This window comes from Wyeomyia smithii, chromosome 3, assembly GCF_029784165.1.
Source record: "Wyeomyia smithii strain HCP4-BCI-WySm-NY-G18 chromosome 3, ASM2978416v1, whole genome shotgun sequence".
Taxonomy (NCBI): Eukaryota; Metazoa; Arthropoda; class Insecta; order Diptera; family Culicidae; genus Wyeomyia; species Wyeomyia smithii.
The window spans coordinates 132,253,978-132,277,324 of NC_073696.1; the positions used below are offsets into that span (position 1 = coordinate 132,253,978).

General features: G+C 36.3%; 1 protein-coding gene across 13 annotated transcripts in view; it reads left to right on the plus strand.

Moving 5' to 3' along the window:
• LOC129727008 (E3 SUMO-protein ligase PIAS2) overlaps positions 1 to 23,347 on the plus strand; it is a 73,662-nt gene that overhangs the window by 49,240 nt on the left and 1,075 nt on the right. For 11 of the 13 annotated variants that reach the window (XR_008728457.1, XM_055684355.1, XM_055684361.1 and 8 more), the window contains exons 7-10: positions 3,354 to 3,520; positions 3,592 to 3,689; positions 3,750 to 3,921; positions 23,214 to 23,312. Coding sequence is in view for 12 of the 13 variants with exons in the window: in XM_055684355.1 (XP_055540330.1) it covers positions 3,354 to 3,520; positions 3,592 to 3,689; positions 3,750 to 3,921; positions 23,214 to 23,312 (536 nt within the window). In the remaining variant the exon portion in view is untranslated. Of the gene's footprint in view, positions 1 to 3,353; positions 3,521 to 3,591; positions 3,690 to 3,749; positions 3,922 to 4,278; positions 11,746 to 23,213; positions 23,313 to 23,347 lie in introns of those variants that run through there. The other 2 variants (XM_055684359.1, XM_055684360.1) reach the window with 2 other exon arrangements.

Here is a 23,347-nt window from a genome sequence, read left to right on the forward strand (position 1 = left end):
ATGACAGAATACCACCTGATAAAGATATCTTCGGAACAGATATGATTCTCAGAAAATGGAGAATAACTCCAGACGCCATTTTGAATTTCAAGATTTATTTCTTTAAGAGTTTGGTTTGTTCAGAAGGGTATTAGGCTACTAAATTCTCTGTCTAAAGAATTTATTCAAAAAAACCTGAAATGACCAATATTTTTGAATTACATTCTTTTTAACCGCTATGAACTCGGCAATTTTAACACAAGTAAGTACTCGGCAGGGTACCCGGGCACCCACAAAAATGAAATGCTTCTTACTTCTTCAATTTTTGGCCGATTTTCGATCTTGACCCGTCAATAGACTTGAAAATTTGGCTATTTTACCATTGCCATTGGTGTCCATATGGTTCCCGTAATACCGGATCTTCGGGACTATGTTTAAGATCAGGAATCTGCTCCGAAATGGCCATTTCGGACAACCTATCAGATGGACTCAAAATGAATGAAAACCAACTGCTGGAGTGATATAATGAATTTTGATAATGTTGCTCGGTTTATTGACAATTGTACTAATTTGTCTCATCGGAACATGCTCTCGAAGATCCGGATTTATAGGAACCAGATTGTGGTCACAGGTTTATGCCGGTTTTGTATTCCAAAATCGAAAATCGGCCAAGGAACGAAAAAGCAAGAAGCATTTCAGTTTGTGGGTAGTGGGTACCCGGGTAACCTGCCGAGTACTTATGGGGTAAAACAAATCGAATTAATTTTTTTTAACAAACATTTAATAAAGACTTATTATTCTTACAAAACATAAAAAGGAGTAAATTTACCTTTTTCGTCGACCGGTTTCGGGCTACGATCTTGCCCATCAGCTGGACGATGTCCGACTAGTTACTTGTGGTAGTTTCCGATCCTGATACGCAGAGAGTTGTACTGTATTTACAGCTTCGTTAGATGGAAGAGAGGGGACGATATTGGGGGGTCGTCCTCATTCATTAGTGGGTGGTCAGTGGTAGTGATGTACATGGATTCCCATGCATTTAAGTGTGCGGTTTTTTGTACATTTTTTATCAGTTTAACCTTTTCCCAATCAACACTATGTTTTTGGGATGTAGTGTGTGCTGCCACACTTGAGTCATTGACTCGATCGTTTTCTACTGCAGTTTTATGTTCTCGCAGTCTAGCTTTAAGTTTACGCCGAGTTTGGCCAATGTAAACAGCGGGGCAGTTTTCGCAGGGGATTTTGTATATGCCTGATTTTTCCTCCGGAGGCACTTTGTCTTTAATATTAACCAGCAGATCTTTTAAATTGTTATTGCTTTTATATGCAGTGTGGAAACCATGTTTTTGAAGTACGGATTGGATAGAATTTGTCAATTTTGGATAAAACGGGAGGCTGATCCAACGCTTTTCTTCTTTCTCTGGCTGTAGTGTTGTGCAGTTCTGTCTGTGTTTTTTCCTTTCGTGTTTCCGGAGAATTTTGTCAACGAAAGTTTTATCGTATCCATTCAGTTCGGCAGCTTCATGTATTCTATTTCTTTCGGTTACGAAGTTTTCGCTCTCCATCGGTATGCTGAAGAGACGGTGTACCATCGAATGGAAGGCTGCTTGTTTTTGAGCACCGTGATGGTTGGAATCTGAGGTAATGTATCTGTCTGTGGATGTCGGTTTTCTATATATTTCGTACTTTAGTGTATCATTTTCTTTTCTGTTAATTATAAGATCCAGGAATGGTAGCTTCCCGTCGGATTCTTTTTCTACCGTAAATTTAATTGTACTATGGCGGGAGTTTAATAAGTCTAGCGTTTGTGAAAGATATCGTTCTTTTACCACTGAAAAGATGTCGTCGACATAGCGCCTCCAAACTCGCGGGAAATATTTTTCTTCGAGCAATCCCATTTCAAAGTCGCTCATAAAAGCTTCTGCCAAAAGTGGTGACAATTTATTGCCCATGCTGAGCCCAAATGTCTGTCTGAAGAACCTACCCCTAAATGAAAAATAGTTCTGGTTCATACAGGTTTTCGTTATCAAGAGATATGCTTCGATGTGATTGGGGGGTACACGTTTCTGTTCTAGATGTCTGCGCAGACTATCCAATGCATTATTCACTGGTACGCTGGGGAATAGAGCAGTTACATCAAATGACACCAAGATTTCTTCCCTTTTCGGCTCTATATCTCGCAGTCTATCCACTAACTCTACAGAATTCTTCACATTCATGCCATGGGTTATGGGGTATTTTTTCATCTCTTCCACCACCCAGGCAGCCATCTTTTCCATCGGTGTACCGATATTTGACGAAATAGGACGCATTGCTAATGGGACTTTGTGTATTTTTGGGAGGCAGTACAGCGCTGCAACTTTTGGATTGGGAACGTGAAACTTACGTTCCAGTTTATCCTCTCCCAACAGGTGCGCAACTTTCTGCCGAACGGCACTCGCTTCTTCCGTCATTGCATTGAGCGGGTCTCTGGGTTTGCCATTTTTAAATTTGTGTTCCTCGTACGTATAACAGCTATACTCACTGGTTTCCACGCTGCATATAAAAGCAATAACAATTTAAAAGATCTGCTGGTTAATCTTAAAGACAAAGTGCCTCCGGAGGAAAAATCAGGCATATACAAAATCCCCTGCGAAAACTGCCCCGCTGTTTACATTGGCCAAACTCGGCGTAAACTTAAAGCTAGACTGCGAGAACATAAAACTGCAGTAGAAAACGATCGAGTCAATGACTCAAGTGTGGCAGCACACACTACATCCCAAAAACATAGTGTTGATTGGGAAAAGGTTAAACTGATAAAAAATGTACAAAAAACCGCACACTTAAATGCATGGGAATCCATGTACATCACTACCACTGACCACCCACTAATGAATGAGGACGACCCCCCAATATCGTCCCCTCTCTTCCATCTAACGAAGCTGTAAATACAGTACAACTCTCTGCGTATCAGGATCGGAAACTACCACAAGTAACTAGTCGGACATCGTCCAGCTGATGGGCAAGATCGTAGCCCGAAACCGGTCGACGAAAAAGGTAAATTTACTCCTTTTTATGTTTTGTAAGAATAATAAGTGTTATGTCCTGTCTCGCGTCGTCGCGGTATGTGATTGTTCTTACGTTGGCACAAGAAAATTAATAGAGTGATTTAATAAAGAGCTCACAAATTTACGACAAAAATATGTCTTTGAGGAAAATTTATTTGAATGCAAGGGAACTTTAACATTTTTTCCTCTGTAATTATGTTTGAACATGACTTTTTGAGAGTCAAATTTTCCATGTGTTGCAAAGTGGTACGTTGTTTCGTCTTGTTTTATTCTTACTACGAAGGGTCAGAATTGTTGTTTTTTGAAATACATAATTCATTTTCACAGATACTTCCAAGAGGTGCTGGCGTCGAATAAACTGTCGGGAGATGATAATGAAATTCAATTACATAAAGATGGATCTTGGAGTACTCATGTGAAAAGTAACGATACATGCGCACTTGACACACCTAGTAAACCAGTGCAAAAAGTTGAGGTCATTTCAGATGATATCGGTAAATTCATTAATTTATTTTGTCAATGTCAACTGGTGATTGATATCAAAACATGAACTATATTTTTATAGAAGTAATCACTACCGATCCACCTAAATCGAGCATTAGCCAGGCTAGTGTAATTTCCAGCAGCGAACCTACATCTACAACGGCACCATCTGCTGACACGGTATTTATTTTTCAGACTGTTTTCAGAATCTTCTCTTACTTGCCCGTTTTGTTATTTTAGGTTGATCTAACGCTAAGTGATTCGGATGACGACCTTCCTCTGAAGCGTAAAACTGTAACGCGATCGACAGGACAAGGTACAGGAAACGGCACCATTGCTACAATTACGAGTACCTCGAATACAATTGTTAATCAACAGCCTGTTACAACAATTTCAAAACCAAAAATTAATGGTAGGTCTCAGCAAACAGATATCCTTTTAAAAACAAAAGAAATTAAAACCATTCCTGACTCAACGACATTAACCAGAGCACGACGCAAACTCGCAAAATTTGTATAATGACGTTCAAGACGATTCTTATTCTTTTGCTTATTTTAAATGAATGCTTTAGTTTGATTAGTACGAAGAAATTATTATTTTAGTATAACAATCTTTGTTTTTGGCCTATGTCCATATTAAATTGTTAAATGTTCATATAAAAATGTATTAGATGGCTGATGTTTAAAATGTTGTCTATTTTTCACTTTCTACACGCTTGGCACACGGGTTGATCGAACATGAACCATTAACTTATATTTTTTCGGCGAAGAAGAAGCCGTCGAATATGAGAATGTTATTATCAACGAAGAACTAATGGATAGTGAAACAAATTAAAAATAGTTACTATAAGATGGCCAAATAGCCGATGATTAGGTTGCTAGAGAGTTAGAAACCTATCGATCTTATAAACAAGGGTATATTTATATTACACGTTCTACTGACGATACGACATTCACCGATATTTTTTATGTTTCGCGTCTATAAAAAAGAGCTAACGCCAACGTAGCAGATTATAAATGAAAAATTCATCTCAATGACTGCGACTCTTACTAATAGTTGTAAAAGTGTCATTTTTTGTTTTGTCGTTTAGGTCTAAATGCGAGAGTTATGCGGCGAATAATCAAGCATGCGAAAGCATGATGACGTAAGCAAAGCAGCAGGTCGAAAAAAATTGAATTGATTGAGTGATTACTACTAGTTACTGGTTCGTGAAACACAGTCCATCAGGTTTTATAAAAATTATAGTTTGGTTTGTGAACTGTTTTGAGTTACACTGCTGAATATAGACGGCCTTATTGCAGGTATACTACGAAAGGCTGAAATCCAAAAAGCTGAAATCACGAAAGGCTGAAAGCTACATAAGGTTGAAAAACACGAAAGGCTGAATCACGAAAAGCTTAAAAATCTTAAGGATGAAAGTTTAAGAAATTCATTTCTTTCGTTTTTTTGTAGGGCCGGCTCGATTGCATGAGATGTATGCTGTCCTTACTTGCTATCGCTCGTTCGGACTAAACTAGGGAATCACCCCTACTAGACAGTAGAGCTAGGAAAACGAACGAACCTATACAGAGATGATTTCTGCTGGAGGCTGTCTCTCGCGCTGAATCATCTATAAAACGTGTACAAGAGTTACGTGTGTATATTTTCAGAGATGTCACGAAAATTATTTTTCGATTGCACAAACTAACTAGGTTTGAGTATTAAACCTTCTGAAGATTCATGTATCCGAAATTTTTAACGATTTTGATTCAAGTTACAAAAGATTCAGTTTTTCATGGTTCAGCCTTTCGTTCATTCAGCCTTTTGAGCATTCAGCTTTTCGTAGATGCTATATTCTTTTCAGCATTTCGAGTTTCAGCCTGTTGGGTTTCAGCCTTTCGTTACTAACCCTTTTAATGTGACTTGAGTGAATATTTCAGTTTGAATCATACTCATCCGAATAGGGTAACGGGGGTATTTTGGCCCGCTTTAGGAAGTGATTGCACAATTCATTGAAAAAAACACATGATTTTTTCAACATGAAAACCTCTATCATACCATTGTTGAGAGCTATGCTGCCGCTCCAAGCATAACTATCCCAGCGTCCATAAGGTTTGCACAGAATATGGGACAGTTATGCTTGGAGCGGCAGTATGTGTCTTCTTTGCTATACATCGTATATTTCGAGCTGTGTGTTGAAATATTTTGGACTGATCATATTTTAGATCATAATCGATCTTTTTAGAGTAGAAACAGTTAATTTGACGAGAACATCATTTTGTCGTGATCAGGGATGGTATTCTACGCGATTTTTCGGGACTCGTAAGTAATCTACGTAGAAAACTGTATTCTGCGTTTTCTACGATAGAAAACCTCTTGCAAGTAGAAAACTCTCAAACACTCGAAAATACACAGCATGAGTCATAAAATGCCATTCGCTGCGCTCATTAGGTGTATTTAAGTAACGGGAGAGTTAATATAACAAAACGAAACACGAAGAAGCAAGAAAGTGTTTCCCCGGATTACTTTGTTATTATGGCGAAACAAGCAATGATAAAGAAACTTAAAAAAGCAAACAAAGTTCTCACTCAACAATTTCAATTGTAATTCACGGTTCAACAACATATTTGTTGTCATCCAAAAATGCTAATGAAAGCAAAATCGCATAATATACGTCACATACAAAATCAGTGCAACAGCAAAGGCGCATCTAAGGCCTGATTTCTACAGAACTATGCTATCGCTGTCAAATCTCATATATTTAGAGCTACCCAATCTCAATGGTTCATGGTTCCCCTGGCATATGTAAAAAAGCCCACCAAAAATTCCATGCAACTTTAAACGGTTGCAGGAAGAATTCTTTACGCATTTTCGTAAGATTTGACGCATTTTCGTAAAAAGTGGAACAACTCATAAACTGAGTAACTCCGTAAACGCATACTTGAGAAACAAGGCGTTTCAAAAACTGACTGATTGTTACTCACTTTTTGGGTACAGTATTACTCAGTTTTGAGTTAAGCAATTACTCAATATTTGGGTTCTGAATTGCTACTTATTTTAATTTACAAATTTATATAAAGTTTCGAAGATAAAATTGAACATACCTGGGTTCGTTGTTTGTACTGGCTAGAAAGCTCTAGAATATTTTGCAAACAGAAGGTATTTCTAATCCGAAAACTTATGAAACACATCAAAAACAATTTCATTCGATGGAGATTAAAAGCAACGATTTTGAATGTCAAATTAGTTCTCAATTCACACAAAATAATCACAATTAAAAATAAATAATTTTTTTAAACTGAAATTTCGTTTATTCACCACAAAAACATCTTTGCAGGTTTTCGTATAATACTCGTTTTTGGTTAGGTATTCTACCAGAGGTATTCTACGTAGAAAACTCGTCGAAAACTACATGAGGTTTTCTACATGACATCCCTGGTCGTGATGTTTCCGCAAATTTAGGTATTTGAAAATAAAAAGATCCGGCTTGTTGCAGTTTTTCAGGCATTTGCAGCCGGCTCATATCGTGAAATGTAATAAATTAAGAAATAATCACCTGTAAATTGCTTCAAGCTGTTTCTCCGCTCAGCGCGCAACGACCGAATGGTAAACATAGAGCTGTCAAAACTTGCCATGGCCAAAATGTGTTTGCTTTGGACAGAGACAAACATATTCCGACCATGCCTAAAACTACTCCTAATTTTTTTCACTTATTAGAGTATAAAAACTGTTTCTATGGTATTTTATTGATATTACTAGAACAAAATTGTTTGAAAAACATACATATTTTCTACAATAGCTCTCGGCAGTTTACTTAAATACTTTCGGTTTCTCTTGACTTTGGGTTAACTCAGGCATGATTTCAAATATTTATGAACTAATTTCAGAATAATGCTACTTAGATTCTGTATTCTGCCGAAAATTATAGTGTGGTATGATTCTTCGGTATATTATTTTTCTTATGCATACATTGTTTTCTAATATGCATTGAATTTATCAGATCAGAAATGCATTAAATGTGAAAAGGATGGGCCAAAACATGCAGGTGGGCCAAAACCCGTCACCAAAGAATCTAGAGCTTTCAGTTACTCAAGTATTGATTGCATTTAAATCACATCGGACCACCTACGACTAGAATATTCGGCCAAACAGACGGCCGAATATTCAACAGAACATGATGATTAAATGAGAAAAATTAAAAACCAAATTACTCTTGAATTAAAGTGAATTACCCTAGACAAGCTCGAGCTCAAATCATTATTCGATAATCCGAATTTTCGGTAGTTTTCAAAAATAACTTTTTCCCAGCCCTATCATTCGGTGCATCTCTAATCAAAACTGTTAATGTCAGTTGGTTTGTATCAAAGCCCTGCAGTTCTGAACCAAATTTGAAAACCATCGTTCGACTAATTTTTGAGTTAGGCCCTTTCAAAATTTTAGGGAGAATTCCTCATACAAATATATTAAAACAACGAACATAAATCATTGTAGGTATTGTTTTACAGGCAACGTATGCCCATTGATGACCTTTCTGGAAGATTTGAGCTGTATTAGGACCATCGGAAAATTGTTCGGATTAAAGAACCCCGGGTAAAATGCAGAAATTGCCATTTTACCCGGGGCCTGAACCAAAAACATTATTTGACATCTCAGTTTACTGGAATTCTAAAGCTACGAACCGAACGTTAAAGCAACATCAACATCAGCTGGTTCGGTGACACCTGTCAGTTCTTAAAGAGGTCTTTAGTGAATCCACAGACGAACAGACGTGTTACTCAATGATGATTTCTTTGTCCAATCCGTTTTTACGAAAATTTGTCAGTAGGCAGTAATCTCATATGGTGGAGCATAAGTATAACGTTGCGAACGAGGACGACGATTCTTAAGGTTTTTGTTTTCGAAGAGGCGCATCTGTTCGTCTGTTGTAAATCTATCAATATTACTTTTTATGTATATTTGTGGATATATTTGGGAAAAAGCAATGTTTTTTCGAACAATGCACGAACTTAGTTTTGAAAACAGGAGCAGAATCGAATGAAAAACATGATGTGTAAACACTTTTCTTTTTTCATTTATGTTTAGTTATTAGACAAGATGAATGGAGCATATACTTACATTAAGGTAGTAATGTATATATAATAACTTGACAGGGGGGTAAAACTCACGTTTTAGGAGATTTATGTCAAAAAAATTCTTTTTTCATTGCCACGAATACTTAAAATTTCATGACACCTACCATTTTAATTAAACCTTTTTGGGTTTATTATGTACATATTATGAGCAATTTGTACAAGTTGAAACCTAATTTTTTAATATTTTTTATGATATTCGAGGTTTTAGGCAACCAACTTATAACTCCTGACTTTTTGCAAATTTTGGAACGGGTCTTAAAGGCATCGTTAGCCACCAAAAGCTAAAATAATGAATTGTTCCAATCATTAATTCAACTAACGATATATGCGCCCTTTTCGCGATAACTTGGGAGCGATAAAAACTCTTCATACCTCAAAATCATACAAATCACAATTTAAGCTCGCAGTCATGAATTACAAAGGAAGTTATTTGTCTTAGAAGAAAAGGTTGACGATTTAGGCTAAACATAATTTATAACTTTGCTAAAGATATACCGGTACACATAGACATAGACGTAGTATATTAGGAATAAGAACCATCTAACATGCATAGGCGTAGCCAGGGGGGGGGGGGCAGGGTGTCCCCCTCCGTTGTTGACATTGGTGCAGAATTTTGTTTTCAATTGCTCTATTAGCACAAAACGTCATATTTAGCCCATAGAAACAGTTTACAATTTTATTGAAAAGGTGGAAGTTTGGTATCAACATTGCAGCAACATGAGAGCAGACCGTAAGAACTTGGAAGAGCTGGATCATATAGACCTGATAGCTGAAGCCCGTTCTTTCTTCCCTGCGACTGATGTCGTTTTCGTTTAGCTACACTCAAACGACACTTTTGACACCGTAGATGTTTTATTTGACTTATCGGACTACCCTTTTTCTGTCTCTGACTACCCTTTTTCTGTCCCTGACGACACCCGGGAAAAGCAGAGTGAAATGTAGGAAGTTACCAACACATTCACACGTATGTGTCAAAACTGGTTTGTTTTGGTTCTCGTTCCACGTGGTGGAGTGTCAGGTAGTTTTTTTTTCAGCACATTTGCGAGAAGGACATATGAAATGGAAACGAGACAGAATGACGAACGCGATAATGACCAAAACAAAACAAATTGACAGCTATCCCATTATTACGCATACCAATGCAACGACACTGAAAATGTTTTATTTGAAGCTGCAAAGTATAGCCCGGAAAAAGTGTAGCTACACCGCGAAAACGAAAACGACATGAGAAAGCAATTAAAATTGCACTTGCTCTACCATGTGAAACATGCACGATTGAACGCTCGTTCAGCACATTACGTCGGGTAGAAACCTGGCTGAGGTCAACAATGGTTGAACAGCGCTGCCGTGGGCTAGCGTTTTGACGTAAGCGCCAAATTTTCAAATTTCATTTTTTATGTATTACTATAGTATAGGTTGCCACCTTGAAGATGTTTGTTGCAGTTTTCAAAAATGTTGATGAATAACTGAGAAATACCAAAAATAAAAAGTGACGTTAGCGCCTTTTTGCAAAGAAGTGACGTTGAGGTACGGATACGATTATCATGCTTGTGGAGTATATAATTTCAATTATATCCTTGCTGCTGACCGACCAGTACGCACGGCAAACTAGACTGCTCAGGCGCACCGACGTCACTTTTTATGCAAAACGTTGAAATGGTTTTGCTATTTTGCAGGAGAAGTGACGTTAGCGTTAGAACTCAATGCACTTACATGAATAAACGTTTCAAAGCAATGGGATACGTTTTTCAAAATATTTACTCAGATTCTATCAGATCAGATTGCGTGATAAAGCGCTTCTGTTAATTTGCGAAAGATTTAGACAAAATCGCTTCTGGAGCGATTTTGTGCTTCTGGTGCTTGCGTCAAAGTCACAGCCCACGGCAGTGCGGTTGAGTGCTCTCTGTTTGCTGAGTGTTCATCGGCAAATGGTTAACAACAATCGTGCATAATTTACTGAATTAGTGCTGGAGCGCTCCGCGAATAGAAGGAAGATGGTTTTTCAATTATAACGACATTGTTATTGTTATCTTTCTACGGTACGTTTAGTGTAAATTAAATTACAGTTTAGTTTAGTTAAGTGTTAATAGAAAAATGAAATTTAGTGTTGATCACTGATATCTAGATAAACATTTCAAAAGATCCTATCTGCTTTTAATGTTTTTCCGGAACGTTTTTTCATTTTGGTAATGGTTCATCTTTAGTAACTCTCCCAAGCGCGGTTTTCGTTCAGAAGGCTAGAGTGATCCATCGGCTATCAACTTGTGCTCGTGGTGATTTAATGAAAGTGATCGATCAAAAAATCGATCAAAGCAGATTGGACCTTTCAAAATGTTTCTCTTGATATGTCCAAAGGTTTAAATGAACTTAAGAGTTTTACTAAAAATTCTAGTAAAACTAGAAATTCTGGCTACGCCCATGCTAACGTGAACAGTTTTTAAGGTATATTTTTTATAATTGAAACATGTTCGTATTAAGCCATCAAGATATAAAGTTTCCATTGGTCTAGTTTTCGAATTCCAGTGTGAACTGAGGTTTAAATGTTTTTTTGGTTTAGATTGACAACTGGACATTTTACCTGTTTTTTTTAATAGAAAATTTTCCCAATGGTCCTAATAAAGCTCAAATCTTTCAGAAAGGTCATCAATGGTCATATGTCGCCTGCAAAACAATACCTACTATGATTTATGTTCGTTTTGGAAGGGTTGTTTGAGTATATTTTTATGAGAAATCCTCCAAAAAACTACTAAAGTGCTTAACTCAAAAGTTAGTCCAACGATGATTTTCAAATTTGGCCCAGATGTGCAGGACAGTAATGCAATCCAACTGGCATTAACAGTTTTGATGGCGTATTTTATTTTATAAAACGGTATTTAGAACACCATGGCTGTGTCATGTAGGAGAAAATCAGATTTAGTTGTGTCACCTCCTCACCCGTATCGTAGCAGCCGGCTGCCGGTCCGGCACTTTGGGACTTCCGAGGTGTGTTTAGCGTCACGTTTCTCGATGCAAACTAGGCACTTGGAAAGCACAGCACAATCCTTTGCACCACTTTAACGTCTGCATAGGAGCCTCCTATCGGGTCTCTTGCAGGTCCAAATTTTCTGCACTTTCTCAAGCACAAGGGGCAAACATCGAGGTGCTAGAATATACAAGGGGCATATCGATCAGTTTACGTTGTGCTTTGCCACCCTCAAAGTGAGGTTTTTTTCAGCCGATGGAAGTCTTATGGTAGCTATCTGGGTTCCGGCCGGACAATTCCGAAAGAAAATTATCTCAGTGGCCACTACCATCATGCCCTGCTTCTTGAGAGCTCATGTCATTTTACGTCGCCTCTTACAGTCTTCAGGACCTCCGAGTACCTGAGACCTATCCGTCTCCACTATGAAAGCGTCATACTCACTCTATACTTTTCTGATGGGGACGGGACACGAGGCATATGGACGCTAGGCATATGGATGTTAGGCATAGTATGCTAGGCATACAGACGCGCGGCATAATGGATGTGAGGCATAATGGATACGAGGCATACTGCCACAAGGCATAACGGACGCGAGGCCGAATGGACGCGAGGCCGAATGGACGCGAGGCCGATTGGACGCGAGGCCGAATGGACGCGAGGCCGAATGGACGCGAGGCCGAATGGACGCAAGGCCGAATGGACGCGAGGCCGAATGCGATGTTGTACGATCGCATGAGATCCAATTATGTAGTTCAGGTGTTATTATATTTCTAAAGAGTTTAAGTTGGGTATAATACCTTTCTTGAAATCATGCGGCGAAGACGCATAATCGAGGGCAAGGAATCCGAGTCCGAGCCGGCCGCCGACCCGCCGTCGGAAGCGGCGGCCTCTCGCACCCAAACGACTGATCTACTGGTTTGCTAGGTCTACTCAAACAGAGTTTTCTTCCCTTAGTTAAGTCCGAACGAGCGGTAGCGAGTAAGGACAGCATTCGCTCGTACAGCGAGTCGGCCGAAGGCCGCGAGTGTATTGCTTTTCAAATGACACTTTGAAGCGAAATACATGTTATCGAATGCTGTGTTGATGATGACGATAATAACACATTCCATATCACTTCCCCTTGGCCTTGTGTCCTTTCGGCCTAGCGTTTATTCGGCCTCGCGTCCGTTCGGCCTCGCGTCCGTTCGGCCTCGCGTCCATTCGGCCTCGCGTCCATTCGGCCTCGCGTCCATTCGGCCTCGCGTCCATTCGGCCTCGCATCCGTTCGGCCTCGCGTCCATTCGGCCTCGCGTCCATTCGGCCTCGCGTCCATATGCCTCGTGTCCGTATGCCTGCCGTCCATTATGCCTAGCGTACTATGCCTCGCGTCCGTATGCCTCGCGTCTGTATGCTTAACGGGGTGTCATCTTTCTGATCACCTTTGGTATTATCCCGAAGGCTTGGCTCGATCACGTGCCATTATCAAATTAGTGGAGGCAACCTGTGATACTGCATTATTGACTTAGTGTCTGCCCTTAATGAGCAAACCACTGCGAACGAACGAACGAGAAGGCGACCGTGCTTGGACTTAGTAACATCTTTGAGATGATATACACTTTTATCAAAAATAGATCGCACCAAAAACTTCACTGGCATATTTTTATCACAAAAAACTTTTGTTTCTACCTAGACTACCATTCTAACCTAGTCTCTCATGGAGAACAATATGGTTAATAATTCTATAGTCAGCATCATAATTTCATGATCATTAGTTTATCAATTTTTGATTATGTTTGCATCCAATCTCCCTCATGTATTCAACTAAGCATGATACCAGTGAATGGATAAAAATTTTCAGCTGATACAAGCGAACCATTAGCAAAATATCGTGAGTTTATTTTTATTTCTCATTGAACAAAATGTAATCAAAACAATCTCATAATTTGATGTTTTTTTTTTCTTCTCCATACCAAAATGTTTTGAATATATGAATATTGTAATCCTTTTTATCATTTATACCAATAAAATAGTTTCGTGATAATCGGAGCACCTGTAATACCTAACTGTCATTTGATTTTTTCTTTTAAGGCATAACGTGACGTAATACAACAAAACATCATAAATGCTAAGTGTTAAATATTTTTGAATAGGATGCTCGTTTTTTGAAATTTATAAACATTTTAACAAACAATTATCTAAAAAATTATTGAACTATATGGACGATTTCCGCTTCTTCTATTTTTGTTTTCTCTTGTATCCTGATTTACGTTATAACTGTTATGCAAAGTGTAGTACACACTTAAATTTTTTTGCCAGGTCTCGGTTATTTATTGCCGCGAACGGAACCACTGAGTGCTCGGTTAAAAAAATAATGACAGCTGTCACATTTTTTCGTGAATCTCGGTTCACCTAACTGATATTTCGGCTCGTTAATATTTTATGCCGAAACTTCAGTTAGGTTGAACCGAGATTTTCGAAAAAATGTGACAGCTGTCATTTTTTTTCTAACCGAGCACTCAGTGGTGCCGTTCTCGGCAAAAATTACCGAGATCCGGCAAAAAAATTTAAGTGTGTACAGTAATTTCGCTTTGTAAGCGCTGACGACACATGCGGGTAACTATATATTTTGTGTTTTTTTTTAAATCGAATGTCACGAAACTACTGAATTGTGATTTATGAATTCGAAGCAGCGCAGGCATGCACTGTCTTTAAACCATTACCTTTCTTTCAGCAATCAATGGAACAACCGAAGGTCTTCAAGTGATTTGAGGGGCCAAATGTAATATATCACTGTAATATATAGCACTCGACTCAACTCAGCGAACTGTGTTTTTTGTACCACTTTTTTCTAGCAAACTTTTCTCAGAGATGGCTGAAAAAAGGTCTAGTTACCCCATTCCTGTCGAATTTTAATATGATCGGACTAGTACCGTGCGGTTCCTGATTCCATGCACTTCGTATCAAAATGTTAAAAAAAGTCAAATATAAGAAGGTGTTACAAAAAGTTTATTTAAAATTAGATTTCTGTATACTGTTTATATTTGATATTTTTTCACATTTTGATACGAAATGCACGGAATAAACAGATGCAAGGAATCATGCATTGTGAATTTCATAAAGATTAATTGTGTTTCGAAAGTTACGGAGATAAGCGTAATGAAAACCAGTTAGAAATCGTAACTTCCAATATATTTAAATTATTTAAAAAATGACGGTACACTGTGTACTACAATTCGAAAAGTGATTGAGGCGGCATCCATAAATTACTTAACGCTCATAAGGAGGAGAGGGGGTGTCCTTGAGCGTTACGATTTGTTACGCATGGGAGGGGGAGGTGAGTTCAGCGTTACGTAACGGAAAATCTCTGGAGAGACTTTCCAAAAACGAGCATTTTTATCAAGGAAATCCTTCTGCAGCGTTATGTAATTTTTATGGGGGGGTATGTGTTGGCGTTACGTTTCGTTACATATGGGGGGTTGGGGTCCAAAAATTGAGTTTTTTTTGCGTTACGTAATTTACGGATGTCGCCTAAACACCTTCCAATTGCAACCGAAAATACCAAGACTGGACGTTCCGGTCGCGATAGTAATGTAAACTTTAGGTGAAACTTCGTGCTCAAATTTGGCAAGATAATTTTAATTACACGTGCGAAACTGTGATCGATTGTTTGCACCACTGACGCATGTATAGAGTAGCAATTCGAGCGCACAAGTCAGACCGAACCAAGTGACATTTTTATGATTTCGAGAAATAAGAATTTTAAGTTGATAGTAAGCAAACGCAACTACATCATTCTAGTAGAATTTATGGGGGACTGGAGGAACATACTGTAGTAGGTTAATGATATTCGCGTACTTTGCTTTTCAAATTCCATGCCCATTTGGATAAACTCAGGCCTTAGACGCGCCTTTGCTTTTGCATAAAAATGGCGTCTCTTAATAGGCCTGGATAAACTGGTTAAAAGTTGGCACAGGGCTCCATTAATGATTAGAAAATAATAACAAACCGTTAACAACATAATTTGCACACTTCAGCGTCAATTGAACCAGCTCGAAGAAAGTATTGATAAGTAAAATTTCTTCTTCGGACAATCGGTTGTGTTGCTTTCAGCTTCATAGTCTCTGACATAAATCTAATTAGCTTGTATAAATTAATAACAAACGTACATTTGCCACTTTTTCGATCTTCTTAAGGTGAAATCGTCAAGTTTCTAATCAGAGTCACGGTTATAATTTAAACTGTTTCAGAATTTATAAAATTTGGTGTCACCCACAATAAAGACTAACATTTCTCAGTTATGTGTTCAATCAGAGCGAATTTTGTATATTTTTCCCATCTACTGGAAAAGTATATTGTTTGGTCAACAGGCTTTGAAGTTTTGGAATAAACTTATGCTGACTTCAAATCAATGCTGAAAATTTCGGTAATTATAACTTATTTTTGCTTAACACATGGTTAAGGTTAAGGATTTTTTCAACCGCCTTGAGGCACGACTTCCCGAAGTCTGACTGACCTCAAATTTTGCATGGGGACATCTTTCGAAAAGACGAAGCTTCCTGCCATATAGCGAATCCTATCTCTGCTCAGTCTATCAGCTCCCGGTTTTCTGAATCTGGATTTGCTTGATATAAACACGTACTGTTTAGATACCTTGTGAGTTTATCTCTTTTTTACAACCTTCTGATAACAGGGTTCGCCAGTGAGTAACGCATGTTCAATCTCAACGGGGCCATTATAAAAATGGTCGAATATGGTAGTGATAAATTTTTAACATTGCAATGTGAACTAGCAAAAAAACACTGTGTAAAGATTTTTGTAGTAGCAATTCGTAACCAGATAGCGCTAACAGTGACGCCAGCCTCATACACCAGCGAAAAAAAAATGTATTGTAGCGATAAGGTCACCAGGCGGCGCGCGTATACAAGTGATTTATAACGCAATTTTCTTTGAAAATTTACACGGAATTTTCGATCAATTTTGTTCTTGCTTGGACGTCTGTCTGTGGTAGTACCGTACCGTAAACTGGGGTGACTTTGATTACTGTACCTCTTTTTTGAAAATGTGGTGAAAAAGCACTCGTAGTGCTTGGGATTTGTCGATTCAGAAAACCGGGAGCTGATAGACTGAGCAGAGATAGGTTTCGCTATATGGCAGGAAGCTTCGTCTTTTCGAAAGATGTCCCCATGCAAAATTTGAGGTCAGTCAGACTTAGGGAAGTCGTGCCTCAAGGCGGTTGAAAAAATCCTTAACCTTAACCATGTGTTAAGCAAAAATAAGTTATAATTACCGAAATTTTCAGCATTGATTTGAAGTCAGCATAAGTTTATTCCAAAACTTCAAAGCCTGTTGACCAAACAATATACTTTTCCAGTAGATGGGAAAAATATACAAAATTCGCTCTGATTGAACACATAACTGAGAAATGTTAGTCTTTATTGTGGGTGACACCAAATTTTATAAATTCTGAAACAGTTTAAATTATAACCGTGACTCTGATTAGAAACTTGACGATTTCACCTTAAGAAGATCGAAAAAGTGGCAAATGTACGTTTGTTATTAATTTATACAAGCTAATTAGATTTATGTCAGAGACTATGAAGCTGAAAGCAACACAACCGATTGTCCGAAGAAGAAATTTTACTTATCAATACTTTCTTCGAGCTGGTTCAATTGACGCTGAAGTGTGCAAATTATGTTGTTAACGGTTTGTTATTATTTTCTAATCATTAATGGAGCCCTGTGCCAACTTTTAACCAGTTTATCCAGGCCTATTAAGAGACGCCATTTTTATGCAAAAGCAAAGGCGCGTCTAAGGCCTGAGTTTATCCAAATGGGCATGGAATTTGAAAAGCAAAGTACGCGAATATCATTAACCTACTACAGTATGTTCCTCCAGTCCCCCATAAATTCTACTAGAATGATGTAGTTGCGCTTGCTTACTATCAACTTAAAATTCTTATTTCTCGAAATCATAAAAATGTCACTTGGTTCGGTCTGACTTGTGCGCTCGAATTGCTACTCTATACATGCGTCAGTGGTGCAAACAATCGATCACAGTTTCGCACGTGTAATTAAAATTATCTTGCCAAATTTGAGCACGAAGTTTCACCTAAAGTTTACATTACTATCGCGACCGGAACGTCCAGTCTTGGTATTTTCGGTTGCAATTGGAAGGTGTTTAGGCGACATCCGTAAATTACGTAACGCAAAAAAACTCAATTTTTGGACCCCAACCCCCCATATGTAACGAAACGTAACGCCAACACATACCCCCCCATAAAAATTACATAACACTGCAGAAGGATTTCCTTGATAAAAATGCTCGTTTTTGGAAAGTCTCTCCAGAGATTTTTCGTTACGTAACGCTGAACTCACCTCCCCCCTCCCATGTGTAACAAATCGTAACGCTCAAGGACACCCCCTCTCCTCCTTATGAGCGTTAAGTAATTTATGGATGCCGCCTTAATCACTTTTCGAATTGTAGTACACAGTGTACCGTCATTTTTTAAATAATTTAAATATATTGGAAGTTACGATTTCTAACTGGTTTTCATTACGCTTATCTCCGTAACTTTCGAACCACAATTAATCTTTATGAAATTCACAATGCATGATTCCTTGCATCTGTTTATTCCGTGCATTTCGTATCAAAATGTGAAAAAATATCAAATATAAACAGTATACAGAAATCTAATTTTAAATAAACTTTTTGTAACACCTTCTTATATTTGACTTTTTTTAACATTTTGATACGAAGTGCATGGAATCAGGAACCGCACGGTACTAGTCCGATCATATTAAAATTCGACAGGAATGGGGTAACTAGACCTTTTTTTTCAGCCATCTCTGAGAAAAGTTTGCTAGAAAAAAGTGGTACAAAAAACACAGTTCGCTGAGTTGAGTCGAGTGTTATATATTACAGTGATATATTACATTCGGCCCCTCAAATCACTTGAAGACTTTCGGTTGTTCCGTTGATTGCTGAAAGAAAGGTAATAGTTTAAAGACAGTGCATGCCTGCGCTGCTTTGAATTCATAAATCACAATTCAGTAGTTTCGTGACATTCGATTTTAAAAACAACACAAAATATATAGTTACCCGCATGTGTCGTCAGCGCTTACAAAGCGAAATTACTGTACACACTTAAATTTTTTTGCCGTATCTCGGTAACTTTTGCCGAGAACGGCACCACTGAGTGCTCGGTTATAAAAAAAATGACAGCTGTCACATTTTTTCGAAAATCTCGGTTCAACCTAACTGAAGCTTCGGCACAAAATATTAACGAGCCGAAATATCAGTTAGGTGAACCGAGATTCACGAAAAAATGTGACAGCTGTCATTATTTTTTTAACCGAGCACTCAGTGGTGCCGTTCTCGGCAATAAATTACGAGACCTGGCAAAAAATTTTAAGTGTGTACTACACTTTGCATAACAGTTATAACGTAAATCAGGATACAAGAGAAAACAAAAATAGAAGAAGCGGGAATCGTCCATATACTTCAATAATTTTTTAGATAATCGTTGTTTTTGTTTGTTAAAATGTTTATAAATATCAAAAAACGAGCATCCTATTCAAAAATATTTAACACTTAGCATTTATGATTGTTGTATTACGTCACGTTATCCTTCCGATTATCACGAAACTATTTTATTGGTATAAATGATAAAAAGGATTACAATATTCATATATTCAAAACATTTTGGTATGGAGAAGAAAAAAAAAACATCAAATTATGAGATTGTTTTGATTACATTTTGTTCAATGAGAAATAAAAATAAACTCACGATATTTTGCTAATGGTTCGCTTGTATCAGCTGAAAATTTTTATCCATTCACTGGTATCATGCTTAGTTGAATACATGAGGGAGATTGGATGCAAACATAATCAAAAATTGATAAACTAATGATCATGAAATTATGATGCTGACTATAGAATTATTAACCATATTGTTCTCCATGAGAGACTAGGTTAGAATGGTAGTCTAGGTAGAAACAAAAGTTTTTTGTAATAAAAATATGCCAGTGAAGTTTTTGGTGCGATCAATTTTTGATAAAAGTGTATATCATCTCAAAGATGTTACTAAGTCCAAGCACGGTCGCCTTCTCGTTCGTTCGTTCGCAGTGGTTTGCTCATTAAGGGCAGACACTAAGTCAATAATGTAATATCACAGGTTGCCTCCATTAATTTGATAATGGCACGTGATCGAGCCAAGCCTTCGGGATAATACCAAAGGTGATCAGAAAAGTATAGAGTGAGTATGACGCTTTCATAGTGGAGACGGATAGGTCTCAGGTACTCGGAGGTCCTGAAGACTGTAAGAGGCGACGAAAAATGACATGAGCTCTCAAGAAGCAGGGCATGATGGTAGTGGCCACTGAGATAATTTTCTTTCGGAATTGTCCGGCCGGAACCCAGATAGCTACCATAAGACTTCCATCGGCTGACGAAAACCTCACTTTGAGGGTGGCAAAGCACAACGTAAACTGATCGATATGCCCCTTGTATATTCTAGCACCTCGATGTTTGCCCCTTGTGCTTGAGAAAGTGCAGAAAATTTGGACCTGCAAGAGACCCGATAGGAGGCTCCTATGCAGACGTTAAAGTGGTGCAAAGGATTGTGCTGTGCTTTATATATATATATATATATATATATATATATATATATATATATATATATATATATATATATATATATATATATATATATATATATATATATATATATATATATATATATATATATATATATATATATATATATTATATATATATGAATATTTATATATAAATATATATATTATATATATATGAATATTTATATATAAATATATATATATATATATATATATATATATATATATATATAAATATATATATATATATATATATATATATATATATATATATATATATATATATATATATATATAAATATATATATATGTATATATATATATATATATATATATATATATATATATATATATATATATATATATATATATATATATATATATATATATATATATATATATATATAAATATACATATATATATATATATATATATATATATATATATATATATATATATATATATATATATATATATATATATATATATATATATATATATATATATATATATATATATATATATATATATATATATATCCTTTGTTTTATTTAAAATATTAAGTCGCAGTCATATAACTAACAACTAACATTTTCTGTGATTATAGTCAGTCTCAATTTAGCATTCGAATATTTAAATTTCACTGAAAAGTTCGCCCGTAGAAGAAACAGGATAGTTGTACAGCTTTTAGTTAGAAGACTAGGTCACATATGTTAAACAAACATCACAGTAACTCAATTCGTTTTTATGATTGTGCAAACAATTTCCAATTGTAAATACCTATATGTGATAAAAACAGTGTTTGCACACGGAAATCATTCTGAATTGGGAGTATATATGTACTGTGAAGAAATAATAAATGGATCACATCACAAGGTTTTATGCAATCAATGAAAATATCAAATTTAAACACTGATAAACTGTAGTTTTATTCTTCAAAGATAGCCAACTTCGTAGAAACAATGAACTTTCAATTACACATGACATAATTTCTACTTCTATTTTAAGTGTATGTACAGTGAAATACTGTAATACGACGACATTTCTAGATATTTTATGGTAAAATTTAAATTTTATTATTTCAGATCTTTAAAAATATTGATGGCTAATTTCTGTAAATAATATGCCCGAGCTTTCTAGATGAGTAATAGTCATTTGCGTAATGATTTACATAGAGAAAGCTATGCGGATATACTATTGATTATAGTTCTTTTTTGTTAAGTTCAATTTTTAGCATGTTAAAACAGTATGCATTGTATCACGAGATCCAATGTTAGTTACAAAATTAATTTCGTCTTTGAGAAAATACTGCCTCCGCATTTTTGATTTCATAACCAAATTGGAGTTATCAATGTTAATCATGTATTACTTCTCGACCGATTTAATTATGTTTGTTACTGATCCAAATATAAAAAGGCATTGGAATGAATCAGATTCCTAATATTTTATTAGAAACTCAATTAATTTCCTTTTCTACCTTCTAACCAAATGAACGATCTGTCGAAATTGTAGAAGATTGGATAATTACAAAACCGCTTGTTTAAAGTAGAGTTGCACCTAATAGCACTAATTGGCTTTTAGTCCAATGTTATAATACCGCTATTCGGTGAACCCAGTTTTCGGTTGCGTAGTTCATCGAATATTAGAAAAATATGTGAAGTGATGAAGATAAATTCAGACCAAACCATAATACTTGATATTCACCGCAATTTTTTATTTATAAAAGAAAATAAAAGTTACGAACTAAAAGTTGACTTTAGTCAACAATCTAGTCGTGATTTGTGATTTTTTTTTTTGAAACTCAACGTGTTTTTGTCTAAATGAAATTTTTTTACTCATGCATCAGGCAACAAAAACACACAAAATAGCGCTATTAAGTGGAACTCGGTGCAAGCACATTGTGATAACATCCTACTAGTTGATATTAAGAGAAAATGGTTCAAGGTGCCGTGTATTGATTATATAATTTTACCATCAGCCTTGTATTTGTTAGGTTCGAAAAATAGACCTCTGCAATAACAGTGATATACCCGAAAAAAAAATAACATTGACAAAACATTAAAAAAACCTTAAAAATTGCTGTAACTATACAGAGTTATACCATAATTTAACTATGTTTTTCATTGTAGATACATCAATTTTACATTAAATATCATTGTCCAGAACAATAAGAAACATCGTTTTTGCCATTTTTACAATGAAAAAGGGGGGTCGTTATGTATCTTAACAGCATTTTTTCAAGCATTTTTCCCATACATTTAGAAGTCACTGACAATGTTTTTCATGGTAAAATTATTGTCGTGGTTGTTTAACAACAAAAAATGTTGTTAAAACATGGTAATGACAACAATCGTTTACAAGCTTATACAGTAAAAATACCGTGTTTTTTATGAACCATAAAAAACACGGTATTTTTACTGTAAGCTTGTAAACGATTGTTGTCATTACCATGTTTTAACAACGTTTTTTGTTGTTGAATCTACCACGACAATAATTTTACCATGAAAAACATTGTCAGTGACTTCTAAATGTATGGGAAAAATGCATGAAAAAATGCTGTTAAGATACATAACGACCCCCCTTTTTCATTGTAAAAATGGCAAAAACGATGTTTTTTATTGTTCTGGACAATGATATTTAATGTAAAATTGATGTATCTACAAGGAAAAACATAGTTAAATTATGGTATAACTATGTACAGTTACCGCAATTTTTAAGGTTTTTTTTTAATGTTTTATTAATGTTATTTTTTTCGGGTAGTGTGTTTGAATATCAATTTTTAATGAAGCAAACTGATAAGTTTGGAATAACTCAACATTCCATAAGTATAACGAAACGTCTGCTCTCTGTCTATAATTAATAGAAAATGACTCAACTTTCATCTGACCTAAAATTTTATAATACTTGCAAACAGAACAATTTACGATTATTCGAACAAACTAAATATCAAGAACTCTAGTAAACAAACTATAATGATATTTTGTCACATTATTGCTCGTACTTTCATTTTACAGAAGATGCTTCGCAATCAGTTATATCTTTAGATTCTCCATCACCTCCTTCTACACCAAATCCTCCAACATATAGCGACAACGTACCGTCTATGTCCAACAGTAAGTGTTGAGCTTCACAGGCTGTGATGTACTAT